The sequence below is a fragment of the Zonotrichia leucophrys genome, chromosome 2, assembly GCF_028769735.1.
Source record: "Zonotrichia leucophrys gambelii isolate GWCS_2022_RI chromosome 2, RI_Zleu_2.0, whole genome shotgun sequence".
NCBI classification, from domain to species: domain Eukaryota; kingdom Metazoa; phylum Chordata; class Aves; order Passeriformes; family Passerellidae; genus Zonotrichia; species Zonotrichia leucophrys.
In genome coordinates this window covers 126,055,767-126,074,906 of record NC_088171.1, presented here as the reverse complement: position 1 = coordinate 126,074,906, position 19,140 = coordinate 126,055,767, and the positions used below count along the sequence as shown (strand labels likewise).

General features: G+C 36.2%; 1 protein-coding gene across 8 annotated transcripts in view; it reads right to left on the bottom strand.

The window, feature by feature from the left end:
* The window catches only part of RALYL (RALY RNA binding protein like), a 367,535-nt gene that overhangs the window by 32,145 nt on the left and 316,250 nt on the right, over window positions 1-19,140 (bottom strand). For 5 of the 8 annotated variants that reach the window (XM_064706292.1, XM_064706298.1, XM_064706293.1 and 2 more), the window contains 3 exons: window positions 4,749-4,796; window positions 905-1,068; window positions 170-250 (listed from right to left, as the gene is read on the bottom strand). In XM_064706292.1, coding sequence (XP_064562362.1) covers window positions 170-250; window positions 905-1,068; window positions 4,749-4,796 — 293 coding nt within the window. The remainder of the gene's footprint in view (window positions 1-169; window positions 251-904; window positions 1,069-4,748; window positions 4,797-19,140) is intronic. The other 3 variants (XM_064706296.1, XM_064706300.1, XM_064706301.1) reach the window with 1 other exon arrangement.

The following is a 19,140-nucleotide window of genomic DNA, read 5'->3' as shown; positions in this document are numbered from 1 at the left end:
GTATATGACTGCGTCCTCTTGATGCCATAATTAACTCCTCTGCTAGTAAGATGTACTGTTGATGGGTTCACCTATTTCATGGTAAGACAGCATGATGTTTTGCTGGCCACTCTAGTACTGCAAAAGACTTACTGAAGTTCCTTCAGTCCTTCTAATATCTGACCCCTACCTGATCTTTCTCTTCCTCTTCCAGTGACGCTTCCAAGGACAGTATCACTCCACAAAAGGGGCAGGGGAAGACGGGTGGGTGCTGAAAGATGCACGAAGAGGAAGATGAAGTTCCCAGGACATACTAGGGAGTGGGGAGCTTGGTGAGCTTGGAGGAGGGAATGCCTATTGTTCATCAACTCTTCTAGGGCCAACTCACTAAAGAAGGATTAAATAAACCCAAGTTGCCAATCCTGTTTTGAATTTCATTTAAAACAAAGACGCTTTGCCTCTTTCTACACTCAAAGGAGTCCGATAAAAAAGAATACACATAACCCAACCTCCCCTGCCCCCCGCCCCAGTCCATCCCTACCAACTTACATACAACCCTGAGGTCTCACAGAAATCAATGTGCCTCTGTCGGTCTATAACAAGATTATTATTTTTTTTGTTACCAGCAGTTCACGAGATCTCATGGTGAATGAGCAGTCAAGTTGAGAGGAGATTTTAAAAAGCCTTTTTCTGAGGCTGAGGGAGCAGGTCAAATGTTGAAAGAATTTCCTTTAAAAATGTCATCAATGTGCTCCTTGACTTGCAGGAGATGTTGGAAGCTTTGGTAAACAAACCAGTTTTTCAAGCTAGAGATTTAGGCTAGGAAATTGCTGCAATAGGGCTATCTATATAGTGGAAGCTGTCTGTTTGCAGAACTTGCTAGAATCATTGTTTCAATAGCATTCAACTGATATGAGCAACTCACATTTGGATCCTGAGGAAGAAGCCCCACTTGAAGTGGACCGTGATGCTCCCTTCATGGAGAAAACCCCTTTGCCTCTACGAGTTGTTGTCACAGCCACCCGAGGACGTTTGAGTGGAATCACTGCACGGGGCGGAGGGGGGACACGGCCATGGTAATCAAACAACCTAGAAAAGATTAAGTCAGCTGGACTTCATAAAACCCTCTGTGATTTCATGTCATGGGAGCTCTGTCAACTAAATTTGCATGTTATCTGAGAAAATTACCCTTTGAAACTGTAATCACTTTATATCAAGTCAAATTAGATTTCAAGGACCTATGCACATTAAGTGCCTTATTCAGATTTTAGTCATACACTGGTGCACAGACCAGCTCAGATTTTTTGTGTGTCATTCAAAAGAAGGATGTATTATGGGACTCTGCAATTTGCCGTATGGAAAATCCATAACTTGCTTTCCACAGGTCCACGTAATTGCATTGTTCACAGCCAACAGCAATATATTTTGTTGTGACATTTCAGCTCCTTTATTACATGCATGGCTTAAATTCTAGTTTTCCATCTGCTATTCTTAAAGATGTAAAAGTAAAGAACAAAAGAGAACTTTCCTGAAGACAACCATCACCCTAAAGAAATATCTTGCAGTTTCTGAAATAACAAGAATCTTTGCATATGTTCTCTTTATTGCAGAATGAATTGGTGTGGAAATGCTAAAATACCCAAGCATGCTTAATAAATAATAATAATAAAAAAAAATTGTTCAAACCAAAACCACTGCAGCAGGTAGATATTCAGACTTTTTACCAAAGATACTCTATAACAAAAATGAATCTTTGTTCTCAAACCGAATAGCCTAATCTGTTGCGGTGTACAGTTATTAATAGCAGGTAACTAACCAGTGTAGAGGGAAATAAAGGCAGTAAAAAGGTAATCAAAGCTACAGATATTCTTAGAACATAAACTATATGGGTTCTGCATATGATAGGTCAAGAGAAGAAGGTTCAAAAGACAAAGATTTCCAGTTCATAGTATGAAGCAACAGCCTCATAAAATATTCTCAAATTTACTTGCAGCTAGTAAGTATGGAAATTTATAGCCACATGTTTAATTTTCAAAGTTGTGAGTACTGTCACCTGGCTGGGCAGATAGATACACATTTGAAAACAGACACACAAGAAACAGTAATTCACTCACCACAGCACCTAACAGTATGATGAATAGAACAGAGTTAAATTTAAATCTTCTAACCCATTTTCCGGTAAGTACATACACAGTACTTAAATCAGACCACACTTCTGTTTGTACTGTAATCCTACAGACAGTGTAACCATTTCTCTCCTTTTTCACAACTGCCTACAAAATGTGACACAGAGATCCTGTTACACTCAATGACTGAAATCCATGGCCTCACATATTCCCACAAATGAGCAGCTTTTAGCCATTGTTAGCATAACTAAAGAATTCTGTGTGAAGATGGACACTAAACCATATTTTTCTACTTTTAACACAAATATTAGTGCTTATTGCCAGTCATCATTTATCATATTAAATGATCTGCAGGTTGGTCATAAACTCCTTTTTGAAATTACTGGGAAAAAATGCTTCTGAAGTGTTATAAGCTGTCATGAAAAAATTCATTATATGATTATTGTCCAAAGGTGATAGTTTTTTAGCTTTCAATAGTTTGTGTTTAGATAATATAGTGAAAGGTGAAACTATGCTTCCTTTTCTCAAAATATATAAAAGAACATTTATCTAAATGACTGTTATCAAACTATTCCTACTTTTGTTTATGAAATCATGCAAAACTTTTGGTCTTGGTATTTTGTTTTGTCAGGTTCTGTATATTCCAATAACATGCTTTCTTTTAAAAAACAATGCTTCCATTTATGGATTTGAACTACCATGTCTGTTTTTCTTGTGCTTGCAATACAAGAAATGATAAAGAGAAATTCTCAGTCCCAAAGCAATTCTTTGCCCCAATAATCACTATTGTGCATACAACTATGCCTTTTCTTTAAGTCATCCTTCTAAATGTACAGTTCTGATCTTGCCAATCTGCCTTCATATAGATTTTATTTTAAAGAACTATCCATTCCTGACATCCTTTTTTGATCCCATCACTGCTTTAGTCAAGGTAAGAAAGACATTCTCCCTTCAAGGAGTCCAGAAAGCTAATAACATAAATTAGTTGAAATATTAGGAAACAAGATCTATGGTTTGCGATAGAAATTCAGAAAATTCAGAAGTTCAAAAATTCAAAGAATCATGACTATATTTCTTAAGTTTTATTTTCTATAAGTAGTTTGTACACGAAATTCTCCATGGAATTTTCTTTTTCATGACTACTATATTGAGATTTTCATCTTTCCCTTCCATCATCTGGTATCTAAAAGAGACTGTTCACCTCATACAGTTTTTGTTTTCAGAATATCAGCATGTCCAGCCTAATGAGGCCAACCTCATATGCAGGTTTTGTACCATAGAAGTTTTGCTGTCTTAATTATGAAAGAATTCTAAATTAAAAAATTATACTATTGAATAGATCTATGGATACATTTCACTGTCAATAGTTTTCCATACAATGCAATTATCAAGAGATAATTGCAAGACACCAAGAAACAACCCTTAACGTCCAATAAGTTTTTTTAATTTTTTTAAAATGAAAATTAACCATTATAGTTTATCATTTATGCTACACATAAAATACAGAATTGAGGAAAAAACTAGACATATACCTTTAATATTCGTGTGGCATAGATGAGAAACACTATTCTGTTTAAAAACATACAATTCCACAATGAAGTTCAGAGCTTGGAAAAAATAAATAACCTTGGAAAAATAAACAAAAGCCTATGGAAGCTAACTTTTTACAGGACATGTGCTATTCCTACTGCAAAGGCTGGACAGAGCAGGATTAAACTGCTTTGATGGCTTTTACTTCATATGTTCATATGCTATACTATATCTCAATATTTCTAGCTTTGTCCAATGGGGCATGGTAATTTATATGCCAAACTAAAACTAGTGGCTCAAATTGAACCCACATCAGGAGGAAAAAAACCATAAAAATATTGTTTCTACATTTTTCCTACTGTGTTCCTAAGCAGAAAGGTATATAGCACACATACCTAACTTAACTTCTGGGTGTAAACTGTTCCTCTGCTATTGTCCATTGCTTTACATAGGAGAAATATCAGATCAGAACAGGTTGGTGGAGCAAAGCTTTGTTCCTCTCTGGCTCACTTGTCCTGTGACAAACCAAGCTGCTGTAATTCAAAAACACAGCACTGCTGGCTAACAAGTTGGTTATCTGTGATGATTCTTGCTACTCCTGTGTTGTGGGGATTCTGCTGCATCTGAATAAATACATTTTCACAGTGCTGAGCTAGGCTGTGTGTAACTACTCAAGGCAAAATCTCCAGTTGATCAGGCATCCAAATTCTTTTTGTCCTACAGGAGCACACTGTTCAGCTTGCGCTTTTGCTTCTTTCAAAGTTCTTCTGGACAAAGCCAGGAACATCATACTGAAGAATTTCACAGCTACCATACATCCTAGTGAAAGTAAGCCTGGAAGAACTCTACTAAACTACCATTAAACTGTTCAGCACAGCAAATACCCCAATAGCTCTTAGAGAAGGACAAAACCTAAGGACCTGCATAGTAAGCATACATTTGGTGGTGGTGATCTTCTCTGCAAGATATAAAAATTGTCTTCTTATACACAATAGAAATAATGCAATGAATAATCAATAAAATCAGAATTAGCCTGTTTAACCAAACAATGGGATTATATCATCAACAACATGAGAAATTATGTAGGATGTACAAAAATACAGGCACACATACCGATTGTAGAAATCATCTCTGTAGTAATCATAATCAAAGACATAACCACTGTGGAAAAACACAGAAAAACAAGAAAGAACTGTTTTATAGGAATATACACACTGATTAAAACTTCTGTGGTAATATTGGCTTACTCTCAAATATATATCCCTTCTTCAAAGTCCTTCCACTTCTTTTGTACTCTGTACAATGTACATTATGTTTGTCAATGCTGCTGTCAGCTATCACTGTATATTTGGAATTGTGAAGTCTGGGGCACAGAGAACTGTGTAAACAGTTGACTGCACACACAGATAGGATTTAACACAGTGAGACAGCTCTGTAATTAGAGGATCATTACAGTGTAATTCTCTGTGAGAGTGATCAAATGATGTTAGCATGCCAAAACTGATGCCCTCTTCTTTTCCGGTCTAACATAGCATGATCACTGGAGTAGGAAGACAGTGAAATACATGAAAGAGAGGGAAATGAGTGATAAGGGGAGCTAAGAGAGTTACTTTGATTTAGAGAAACATGGAAAGGATGGGACTTCTTGCTAATCCTTGAGTCCACCAAATTGTTTTCATCAAAAAGAGAAGTAAAAAGTTAAAAAAATGAATGCTAAATAAATGTTACAGGGATGCATTTCCTGTCAGGTTCAGGAAGGAATAAGCATACCAATCTGAGAAAAGACAGGCACCATCAAAGGAAATGAACAAATGAGAAATCACTCAGGTTCATGAGAAAACTATTGAGCTGTTAATAGCAAAGTCAATCCCAGATTCCTGGTTTTCCATTCCATTAGCAACTTTCTACTTTTGTGGTGAAGAAATAACAAAGAAATCTTATCTATCTCATACACCCAAAAAGAAAAAGAAAAAAACAAACAAACAAAAAAAAAAAACCAAAAAAACAAAAACAAAACAACAACACAACAACCAAAAAAAAAAAAACCCCACAAAAAAAAAAAAACACAACCAAAAAATCCCCAAACCCAAACCAACAAACCAATGAGCCAGTAAAGGCTCTGCATGGAAAAGTCACAAGGATTTATTTATACTCTGCCTAGTAACATGCTCTTTTACTGCTTTGAGAAGGACAATTATGAATAGTAAAGGTAAGAAACATGAAGAAAGTATCACAAAAGAAGGAGAAGCTTTAAGTGAGAAAGGAAAAAGCTGGAAAAGACAGAGGTAATAAGGACAAAACACAGAAGAAAACTTTCCCTGAAAATAAAGGGGCACAACAGAATGACAGTGTGATTTAGGTTGGAAAGAAACTTGAAGATCAACTACATATTAAAGAAGCTTTTCTTTGCAGGGAATGTACTTGTGGATAATTTCTTGCTCTTGAACATTGAGCAAAATGGGGTTTTTAGTGCATACTTTGAAGAATGTGTAAAGAATTCTACCAGAGCATGTCAGGGCACAATTTCTGTCTCTGCCATATCTCTTTCACATGCAAATGCCCAATTGCAAAAAATAGAATAAATTGTACTGTCTGCCTGCACAATATTGCAGTAGAAGATCATGAGAGCTGCAGGCAACAGTGGTCCTTTCTTTAATTTGAGAAAAGAAATCCTAAGATATATATAATGTGAAACACTGAATTGAACAAGCCTGAGAGACCAGAAACCAGCCGCAGGTAAGCTGTGTGTGACAGAGGACGTAAATAATAGTAGACTGTGTATAGTGATCATGTGTCTGTCTTAAGATGCATCAGTGCATCTTAATGTAAAACTATCAATTTTTTTCTGAACTATATGATAGCTCTTATTTTGTCTTTCACTTCAGTCTGCAAAGAACTAAGAAGTAGCAAGTATCAAAGCTATTATTTTACTTAAAGTTATTCACAGCTTCCTAGTGGTTTTATTTAGCTGAATGATTAATAGCTTCAGTTAGCCCATAGTTAATATTCAACGTGTGTTTTTATGTAGAAGATAACAGACAATTTGAGGAAAAAATATTAAATTTAAAAGCCCTGTCACATGAAACCTTTTGCCTGGAGTTGACATTTATTTAATTTGCATAAAGAATGGACAAATCCACTTTTTCAATGTTGAAGACCATGAAGCTGGTGGAGAATAATTCACTAGTGCCAGTTAGTGTAAGGCTGAAGGATAACTATATTTTTCTGTAGTAACTCAGCTCTGGCTTACAGAATAGAATAAGGACTACTGGCCCCTCAATGGGTATGAAAATTTTATGTTGAGTGATGATATTTCATCTGTTATAATATGTTGAATTGAAGAGATTATAATGTGAAAGCAACCAGTATATCTCTCTACCTACAGCTATAATTGTTCTTACTTCTGCATGTCAAGGTACAGACATAAGACTTGGTCAGTGCTGCAGTACAACACCAAGCAGAAAATTAGCACAGATATACACTGCCATTGAGATAAAGGTGACTACAAGGCACTTAACCTCTTGAGAGTTATTCCTTAGCAACCCAAGCCTGTGTAATGGAGGCCACAGGTAATCACTCATACAGTGTTGAATACCAGATACTCAGCAGGTCAGAAGCAGAGAAAGGTTTAAATAAGCCTGTGAACTGTTGGAGTCAGCATTTTCCTAATGGCACTGTAAACAGGCAGATTACTTACCCACAAACATGTGCCATCTCGACAATATTAACGATGGAACTGCCTGCACGATGCTGATATTAATGCAGTAGACAGTAAAAGACACTGCTTTACATGTGTCTCACAATGAGGCAAAGAAAAATCAATAAAATGTGCTTCTACTAAGCAAAAGTCATGGTTGCTTTTCCTATCTTAGTATCATCAAGACAATCTTGTACAAGCTGTATTTTTTGGTTTCACTTAGCACTCTGCATAACTTTAAAACTGTGCATGCCTGAAGAATAAATGTCTCTCCCATCACCATATTTTCAGAGCTATGGTGTTGTGTGTATTCAAAGTTCCTGTGCATATCAGTAGTTGCATATGTGCCAAGAGGGCAAATAGAGTGTTGTGCTTCTGCTTCTTTGAAATAAACGTATGGATGTTATTATGTCTTTATATACCTGATTTTGAAATCATATTACTACAAAAGTACAATCTTTTTTCCATTCTCTATGCTATGCCCTCAAAAGATGTTTGTAAACTAATGATCACATTCTGTTTTAACTTAGGTAGCTCCAAACATCAGTGGTATAGCTGACTTCTGTGGGGTTGCTCTAACTTTAGGAGAGTTAATGCAGAACAGAGCAGAAATACCTTTTGTTATTTTCTGGTCAACAAGACTTTTGTCTTCCATTATCAGCCTTAGCTAATATCACTTTCTCTTTCCACAAGTACAAAGATACATTTAAATTATAAATGTTGACAACATAGGCATAATGTATCTTAATTTAATTGACAGTGTGATTGCCATTTATGCTGTCAGTTTCTTCTCTGTTATGAGGCCTGAATAAAAATATTAAATATAAAACCAATATTTGTTCCATCAAACTCTTTTTGGGAAGCACATATCAACCTAATGTTTGAAACTAGTATTCCAGTCATTTGTGAAATAATTTCTCATGTCATGGGAAAAGAGCGTTAGAAATTTTTGTTGTTGAGAGCGAAAAAGAATCAGTCTATACTGATATGATGTTAAAAAGGAAGTTTGTGAGGGTAACTAGATGATTTAGAGAAGAAGCATTTTGAGATAGAAGCTTTCCCCATTAGAAAATCAAACAGATGTAAGTTGCTTCCATAAGCTATTGAAAAAAAATGGTGGAGATTTCAGGGCACTTTTCAGTGGATGGTTACCTACACGCTCAGACATAAATCAAATTGGTGGGCTGAATCCCACCTTTACTTGAAAGAAAATTCTATTTTAGGTAAGGATGAGAATGCTGATAGAAGTGGAGGGACACTGCTGCTTTGCAGTTCAGTCTGTATATTCTGCAGAGAAAGAGAACATTCTCCAGAGCCTGTTTATTTGCTGACAGACTTACTGTCAAAAGTCAAATTATTTCAGTGATTCTTTCAACTAGGAAAAAAGAGGGGGCGGGAAGAGGAAAAATAGTTGCAGAGAAGTATTTTACATTCATTTCCATAACGAAATTATGAGGGCAAATAGGTATAGCTAAAAAGAACCTCTTAATACCAAAATCCCCAATCACTTCTCCCAAAATGCCAAACAATTGAACATAACCTACTATTTGTATATTTCAATTAATGATTAAATTGCATAGTAATTTTGTACCATAAGTTAATAAAAGGGTTTTTTTTCTTTTTTTCCCCTAATTCTGCGCATTTATTCAATTAATAAGAGCAAGATGTACTTTTTCCTGAGTGAGGAAAAGATAAGGAGTTAAGTTTCAGAAAGTGCAGCATGGAATGTAATACTTTAAGTAGATTTTTTTTTTTTCCTCGAAACTGAATTTTTTTTCCCAGTTCTAATCTGAAGAGGTGAATTTTGTCTAAGGAGTACATGTATATATAAAAATGTTGACATATAGTACACCATTTTCCATTAAACCACCTTTCTGCAGGCACTAGGCAGAATTTATTTGCAATATGATTAGGCTGTATTTTTTCTGTCTCTAGATATGTTCCTTCTCTACTCTCATCCTCTCTTCCAAGAACTCTTATCCCAGTGAAATATGTTTTGGGAAAACTGTTGAACTTGTTGTGCAACCTGAATTTTAGACAAAGCTTGGGCAAATATTCAAAGCTGCATATACACATTCAGGTAATTAAAACACTAAGGCATTTTTCTGTAGAGGATTAGGCAAAGCTTGTGAAGCAGACAAGGACAAAGACATTGAGATCAATATTCAGACTCTGGGGATCAGCTGGTTTCAGAGCTGTTTATGGAAGAAAGACAGAATAGTGATACAGGCAAAACTAACCCCCAACAATTTTCTGTACAGCTAAGTATTAAAATTCCTTCTAACCAAAACGACTTACTCTGTCTGCAGGCACAGCCTATGCTTAACAATGTTATCCTGATGCTCTTTAGAAACAAAACAGTTGTTTTCCAATGTAAAGATACTTGTATAAATCTACTTAATATCTCCCCAACTTTCTCCTGTTGCAAAGCTATTTTTCTTTCTTCTAAACTATTGTCCAATTATTTATGTTTCCAGTGGGAACGTTTCATAGTAAGGCAAAGAAGAAGATTTCTAGTGGCCCAACCATTTTCCAAGGTGTCCTTTATTTGCATAATCTGAGTGGGGAGTTCGCAATGTCCCTATGATATTTTTTCTTCCTTAGTACAAGAGAGATGGGTCCAGCCTCTCAAAAATCTGTTTTAAATTCAGTGTGTTCAAAGTACTACTGTCAAACCATACACATGTGATTGATTATCCAATTTGCTAATAATATTGTGTACATTGAAGGAGTGTCACTTGACTTGGTTTGACAACTATAGCAGACTCTTGTTGACAGGTGTAGGATTAAGTGATGGGTTCAGTGTTTCCACAGCCTTTCACTGAACAGCAGTTTAAATTAAAATCATAGTGGTAACACTGGAGTTGAAAGACTAACTCTTTAAGATTACAAAACCAGAAATCTGAAACTTTATGTACTTTTCAGAGAAGCTGTCTTAGAAGCACTGAATGAAACACAAAAGCACAGTGCAGAAAAAATTAATCAATTGGAATGCAACAATGTCAGAGTTCATGTAAATGAAAAAAAAAATCTAGAAAATTGCATCACGCACTTTCCATTTTTCAAAATGTCAAAAGGCTTAAGTTAAATTTGTGTTCTCATTTAATATAAGTTTACTGATTAAATTAATAGGTAATTTTGTTATTTTGGATTGAACAACTCAAGATTTCAAGCAGAAAAATGGACACACGTAGGAGACAGAACTTTGAGGGTCCTGAGCACTGGTTGTGATGTCAAGCCATAGTGACTGTTTTTCCCAGACGATGCTTTGCAAGTGCAGTTACAATATAAATGAAGATACCAGATTCTGTCCATCTGCAAAAGCATTCTTTTACTCCTGACCCACTGAGCAATAATTTCCATGGCAAGTCACCTGATAAGGAGATTAAGCACAGAACTGGATTCAATTCCAGTCTGGTCAGAGATGAGTGGAAAGGACAGTTGTGCATCACACAACCAGCTATGTATCCTCTAGACCAGCGCTAGGTTGACTACTGTTGCACTCAGGTAGAAAAATTGTAAAATAAAGGCCTCATAAAATCCGGCCTGCTCTGTTAGATCGATGGCTGGCCTGTTATTTCTTCCAAGCGCAGGTAGCACTTTGCAAGCTCCCATGTGAAACAAATCCTGGTATGAATAGTTTGTTCACTTGTGCTCGTACCTTCCATAGCATGGAAGACTGCAATCTGGATACTCTCCTGCTTTATTCTGCCTGGCATTTTTCTTTGTGGTTACCTCCAAATTCTAAGGGCAACTAAGAAAATGCGGTATTAATATTTTTCTCTCTCCCTCATTGATGATTTTTGATGAGCATATTGAATGTAGAGTTTAATCAGGTTACATTTTTTGGCTTCAGGTTTCACCTGATTTTCCCATGTCTAAGCTCTTTTAAAATACAAAAGCCACATTTTTTAAATCACATGTTGTAGACTCTGTCAAATATTTTGGTAGCAGAATTGACTGTTAACTGATTTTCCACTCTCGCTGCTGTATCTTAAGAAGAAAAAAAGAAAAGAGCCAACTCACAGTAAACTTGGGGAATTCAGTATGTATTTTATGTGATTTCCCTTCATCTTCTCGCTTGCACTTGCTGAATGCTACAGTACTTCTCCTGAAGACTCCTTCATTTTGCTGTTTCAAGCTAGCAGGAGCAGTTGCACAGTTTGAAATTTTGACAACTTGCTTGCAGCAGATGGGTAAATTTCATTGGCTGATTGTTATTGTCCATTGAGAACATAATACTAATTCTTGAGCAACCTGGTCTAGTGGAAGGTGCCCCTGTCTGTGGCAGGGGAGACTGGAACTAGATAATCTTTAAGGTCCCTACCAAGACAAACCATTCTGTGATCCCATGATTTGCATGATCCTAAATTAGGCTTGTGGAACTTTATGCTTCCTTTATTGCCATTTTCTGTAACATTTTTCTCTGGATTATGTGGTCACAGTCCCTGACTGTGGGACAAGAGGAGATGAGGGCTCCACTTGCACTTTTATGCACCATGTCTAGCAAACATTCAAAGGTTTGTTTTCAAGTGGCTTACCACTGTGGGAAATGCACATTAGACTTTAAAAATACAAGCACACCTTAGACTAAATTTCACTTTATATAGTCAATTGAATAAAGCTACCAAAACAATTTAGTTCTGAGAATTGCTTCCAGCATCTCTTTCCCAACCGCAAGATTCTGTGAAGGAATGAACACTGTTCTCTGAATCCTCCTTCCTACCCTCTTACCTTCTTGCTGAACTGCCCTTGCATGATTTTTGCCTCCTCCCAGCAAAACCACATTACCACTACTCATCCTTATACAATTACATGGCTGGAATTTTACTTTTCTGTGAATGCTCTACACAGCAAGACAGTTTTATAGCCTATAAAGAGTCATCCAGAACACGAAATACCCATAGCTACTGACAACTAGACAAGGTCAACAGGAAACTAAATCACACTTGACTCCAGATTTAAAGTATAACCATGATTAATTTGTGTATGTGTATAGAAGAGAAAAGATTCATTTTTCAAGAAGACAAAGCCTTATTCAATACCTCTCAGAGTCCTCCATCTCTGCTAAAGAAATGGGAACATTTTGGAACAAAACTTCTTTATAAGCCACAATAATGAGCTCCAGTTTTGTTTTAATAACTTCACTGTCTCAGAAGATGTAGCTTCCAGTTCCATATCCATTTGTACACCAAGAAATTTTAGATCTGCAGAATGAATTAGATTATTTGAGAAACGCTTCAATTTTCCTCTTTTGTTTATTGATCCTAATTTCTGTGAAGGTGTTAGCTGTGGCAGCAGCTATCTGGTTACAGAGAGCAGCACACAACCTTCCCAGGTATTTTCCTGGGGAAGTCTGTAAGAAGATGAGAGAAAAGAATGAGAAACAATTCTTATCTCCACTTGCTGCACCTGTTGTGCACACATGGAATGTGTTATGAAGATTTGTTTACCAAAAGGTGATTTTTTGATTAGCCACTTGTGATGGTGTTTGGATTGATTGACCAATTGGATCTGTCTGAATTGGACTGTCTGTAAGGGTGATGAGTTACTTAATAAGTATAGTATAATAAAGTGATTGATCAGCCTTCTGGAATCATGGAGTCAATGCTAATTATTACCCAGCTTGGGGGGCCTGCAATGACAGTTACCTACTTTCAAATAGCTCAGAACAAACAGCTCATGTGAAAAATGCAACCTGAAAGTTGGTAATTTTTCATTTTGACTATTTGTTGTTCACAGTTTGCCTGGGAAACTCTACTTTGTGTCCCTTACTTAGATGGCAAGAAAATGAGGCCATGTCCAGTAGGTACTTTCTGGCAAATAACTGCTTCTGGCAAAAGCTATCAAGAATGTTGTTTGAAAAGGAACTCTATATGAGTCAGCAGTGTGTACTCAGAGCCCACAAAGCTAACCATATTCTGGGCTTCATCACAAGGAACACGACCATCAAGTGAGGGAGGTGATTCTCCCCCTCTGGTCTCATGAGACTCCATGTGGAGCACTGCATCCAGCTCTGTTGTTCCCACCATAAGAGTGATGTGGACCTGTTGGAGCAAGTCCAGAGGAGAGCCATGAAGATGATCACAGGGCTGGAACACCTTTCTCATGAAGACAGGATGAGAGTTGGGGGCTGCTACACCTGGAGAAGAAAAGACTCTGGGGAAACCTCATAGCAGTCTTCCAGTACCTAAAGGTGCCTACAAGACGGATAAAAGAGGGACTTTTGACAGAGGCATGTCACTATATGATAGGACAAGAGGGAATGGCTTTAAAGTGAAAGAAGGCAGATTCAAATTAGATATTAAGAAGAAATTTGCTGCAAGGATGGTAAGACACTGGAATTGGTTGCCCAAAGAAGTTGTGGATGCTTCACCTCTGCAAGTGTTCAAGACCAGATTGGATTAGGCTTTGGGCAACCTGGTCTCGTGGGTGGCACTAGTTATGTATAGATTATATTTAAGGTCCTTTCTAACCCAAACCTTTCTGTCAACCTACAAAAATTTATAATTTTTGGGACTTACAACTGCTTTCCGATATGTATCTTGTGGTTATCAAAATCTTTGAGAAAAGTAGCTGGTTACAGGATGGCAGCTGATTCAACTTTCCATCCTTCTTTAGAATAAAGGCTACAGGACTCAAGTGTGGCAAGCTCAGAATGTTTGGGGTTTTTTGGATTTTTTGGTGGTTTTTTTTTTTGTTTTTTGAATACAAGATTAGAGATAACTGAAAAGAAAAAGCAACCCTCTATATTTGCTGGAAATCAGTTTATACCTTTCAAATTAAACAAATGCTTTAGCATTAACAACAGTCACTACTATAACTATGTCAACTGTCAGTGGCTGGTTGTGTATGACAGATTCACTCTGATATTTTTACTTCATTTTAAGACTTATTCTCCAACTTTTAATTGTGCTCTAACATGTCATGAAGGATTTAATTTTATTGAGCAAAACTGGTCCAGTTTTGATTTCAGAACTAAGGCTGAAAACTTTAAAAATTAAATTTAAACAACAGAAATTAAACTCTTAGCAATAAAACTCTTATCCCACTATTGATAAGGCAGAATATTACCTAATTCTTTTTTTTTTTTAATGCTACATCAGCATTGAAGTTGTTATGACCTGATAAGTTTGTGCATACACATAGAGCATTTGTGGTCAGGACCTTTGAAATCGACGCCAGTTTGGGCCAAACAGAGACTATGGAATATGATCATAAATACCCCTGATACAGTCATGCTTCTTTTCAAATTATGGTCTGTAAATCATTATTCCAAGGTGTTGGAAAGCCATTTCAAATCTCAGAACAAGATAAACTAGTAGAAAATGATCTATGATCCAATTCATTTTACTAGTTGAAAGCTTGCCTGATACCAGGACATATCATAATTTTATTTCAATTAGGGTTATACCACAATACACAAGTGCACAGCTGAATGACCCAGTAAAACAAGATGTGAGTAGTTGTTCCTTGGTATCACACAAAAAGTTATTAACAGAGCAACACTAAAGACAATTACTCTTAGCCTGAAGCTCTTTGTCTTTTTAAAAATCTTTAACAAACATGAGAGACACCAGAAAGTTCCAATTTGCTCTGCATAAACAAAGTTTCTCTCTGATATGCCTCTTTCTGCGCGGCCTCCTCTCTTTCTCCTGACTTTACTGTTTAGAAAGCCAATGAATGCACAGACTGTTGTAGAGCAATAACTTCTGAAGCAAGTCCACTGGCTGATTGCTATGATCACAGTTGGTTGAACTCCGAAGAAGAAATCTCTTTATCAAGGAGCTGCAGTTATATTACAACAGAAGGGTGGGAAGCCGGCTGTCAAGTAAAAGTTCACACAGCAGCACTGGCTGTCTTTTTAGCATTTACTCTTTTAAGCTAATCTTTCTCTTGTAGCTCAAGTGCAAGTAAGATGTTAGGTTAGATGGATCAAATTTCTGTTTCTGGTGAAAAAGATCAAACTGATTTCAAGCATGGAATCAGAGGGATCAACCATCACATCCCCTCCAAATATTTGTTTAAGGCCTAGTGTGCTAAGAACTTAATATTAAGAAGAGTTTAAATTGTTATTATTGTACCAAAGTAGTTAGGGAAACACAGGCAGAAGAGCAAGGGGCAGACACAGGCTGATTTGTACAGCATAATAGGGAATTTGAAACTCAAAATATAAAACTTCAAAATTATATCTCTCAGTATCTATCAAGAGGAAGAAATTTAGATAAAACTTCTTTGTAATGATCTGGAAATTTGTGAAAATAAATAAAGACTCTCATATGCAACAGCCATAAGAAGCATGAAAAACTGTTTCAATTTTCAGATGTGTTTTGAGTTGGGATTTAGGTCTCATGATATTTCTGCATGTGACTGCCTCAGTAAACTTATTCATGCTGAATACTCGCAGAAGCTGTATAGATTGCTGTGGCAAGATGCTATGTTGATACCTCCAACACAGGAAATAGGAATACTGCTATCATAGACTTTTCAAACACTATTCTTTATAAATTGTAGGTCAGTCACTGCTGTTTGGGAAAAAAAAAAAAGGAAATTAGACGTAAATTGTTTTGCCCCACAGTGGGGGTACATGCCCAGCAAATATTGTCCTTCTTCCTCGCTCCATCTTCCATTGTAAGGCAATATCTCCCTTTTTGTTTCTTTGAGTTGTCCTTTTCCCTCGACTTTCCTCTCTATTATGTTCCCAGATTTCAGTCCTACACTCCCTGAATATTTCAGGCTCCTGAACTTCCTTCAGAGACATTCTCTTACGAATAATTTTCTCTCCTCTAGAAAACCTCCTGGCTATCTTGTACATAGGTGAGAGTACAAATATTGAGTGTTCATCATTAAACCAACACATAAATTAAATGGAAATGTATTGTTTTTCTAGAATTGGTAGGGAAAGGGAAATCTTGGAAGACAGAAATAGTAGACAGTAAAAAAAGACAAAAGGAAATAGAATAACCAGAAGAAAAAAAGTGACCTCATGCTCTTGCCTTTCCCAATTATGAAGAACATTTCTACTGATATTTTTAAGGATAGAGAGGGGAAAAATTGTTTATTAAGATTAATATCTCTTGAGTTTGTTGAAATGAAAGTTAATTTAGGAATTAAAAGTTAGGAAAATAACTTTTTTTGCTAAATTAATTAGTCTTTTTAATGTAATATATATATTGCTTTGTGTGTGAAAGTGGAAGTGATGTAGTATTACAAAATCAGACAAATAGGGCCCATTATTAGATCTAAGTCTAATAATTAGATTTAGACTGCAGATCAGTAGAAAAAATACATAATGTAGGATCTTTAAGCATTGAGTAATGTCACAAAACCACTGAAAAATTCAGTCTCAGGAATGGACCAACATTGTTATTACTGTAGCTTGGTAACCACTTCTTGTGAGAGAGCTTCAAGTCAAAAAAAAAAAAATTATAAAATAGCTGTGTTCATGCCCATTTGAGTCTTAAACTAACAGTAAGTGGGCAATTATAGAAAAGTTTAAGCCTTGTGGGGTTTGGAAAGTTGGAAGAGAAGGATGCTAGTACTACTACCTGGAATTAAATGGTATAAATAGATTCTCAGTGTCTTCCACAGGTATACATATGTGCTGTCAAATCCCTCCTGTCTCTCTGAGACTATCCACAAAGTCTCATCCAGTAAAGAGCCTTTGAAGAGCCCTGACATGTGCCTCTTGCCTCCAGGCTAAACCCCACACATAATCAGGGGTGGTTGTTTCAAAGGGTATTGTCTGCAAAAGCAGATAATCTGCTACTGCCTGCCCAAGTCATTGAAAGCCTAAGTGGTTTTAAGCGCAAGAAATTACTGCCTGGGTCTAAACAATGAGTTTAAATAATTGTCAGATGTGTTCAGTCCTCCCATGATTTTCATGAAAACAGCTCCTGAATACCTGGCCTGAATATGAATGAGAGTTACAAGGTTATATTCTGGTTGGTAGTTTTATTTGGGTCATAATAACACAGCAAAATGAATCCAGTATCTCCTCTTTTTGTATTATTCCTCTGCCAAAGAAAAATAATTTTCTTAGCTCTCTCTTTTCAGAAGTTGGGTAGGAACAGCAGAGACAGTGTTTGCTCCTTCCACCAGTGCTACCTGATAACCAGGATGAGGAACAAGAGAGATGGAATTTGCTACAGATGATGCTCCATTCTATTTTGTGCCTTACAGCCTGTTGGCCATTGAAAAAACAACAACAAACCAAACCCCCACAAAAACTGACTGGGAACTGAAAAAACTTGCATATTTTGGAAGTGGACTGAGTATTATCTTAACCCTGCAAATGCTAGGCTTTTATTTAAACTATCTCACTTCTGCAGAATGTGATCCCTCAAACCATTGGATGAGAGCAGAATTTCCTATGGATCTGCAAAATGGCCCTGCAGGAAAGAAAATACTACTAAGGAAAAGGAACAAATGTGAGTGACAAACTTGAGTTATTTTATGTATCTTAGAACTATTCTTCTGGAAGAAAATTAATGAAATTTACTTTTTCTATTTTAGAAGCATTTCCAAGTTCTTCCAAGAACCTGAGTGCACCAAAATTATTCTGTGTCTTGCAGAATTAAGTACCTATGTTTGACATTTACTGTGATTAGGATATTATTTGGAAAAAGCATGTCTTTTCTGTATTTTCTACTATCATATACTTTCTAGAAAGAGGACCTTGGTAAGGAAAGTAGTAGTTTATACTACTACTCTAGTAGTAGAGTAGACCTCTAGTGTTTTCACTAAGAATGTAAAAAATGGATTGACTAGTGGTAATTTTACTTGTATCTGTCTTCTTTCTTCCATGACAGACAACTATTCATTATTAAATAAACATATACAATGCATTAATTTTCACTTATATTTTCCTCTGGACTTTGTGCCTAAAATGATACTGCTTATAGGAAACAATAAAAAAAATTGAAAAAATACTTTGCAATGCTGGAGATGGTAATTTTCAAAGACCATCTCACTGAAGCACTATTGCCTGCTTATCCAGAAATAAGCCCATTCTCTGAAGCTGGCAGTAAATGAATCTCTTTTTAGGAGACTCAGAAAAAATCAGTTGTTTTTCTCTCCCTGTCCATTCTGAATTCAGCTATATGAACATGTTAGTAAACGACATCTGACAGAAAAGAGAAATATTTTTACATGTTTGAAAAAATTATTATTGCTGTGAGAGAAATTTCTGCTTCTAGATATGGTGAAGTTACACTGACCACATGTTATTATGGAAGTTGCATACAATTATAGTTAGAAACCAAAAATAATTAATTCAAAGAATTTATTGTACAACACAGCTACAAAATAATTATGGCCTCTATCCACCATATAATACTATTACAGGCCTTAAAAGATTCTGCATTTTCTGTGTCTTACAAAATAAGATTTTAATTTTAAGGCTCAGGTCAATGACTAGTTAAAAATCTGCATGTGGTATTAGCTGAAATTTATCAGGTGGTAAACTCTTAAATGCAGATAGCTATGATAAATCAGCTGCCAAGAAATAGCTGGTGGTAAATAATTGAATAACCAATCTAATTATCTGGAGAGAATGCTAACTGTTTTGTTGAGGTGATAATTATGCATCTTTACTGTTAGGAAATTTCCAACTATGGAGAGCTGATGTGGATAATTAAAAGATGTTGGTATTTTAAATATATATTGCTTTGGAATTATAATACATCCTTTGCACATAGCAGGATGAACTTATTATGAGATGGCACTCTGTTCTTTTTGCAGTGTCCATTTTGCAGTATCCATATATTTTTTTATCAAGGCTCTTGACTTGCCTTGCCTTTTTAAGTA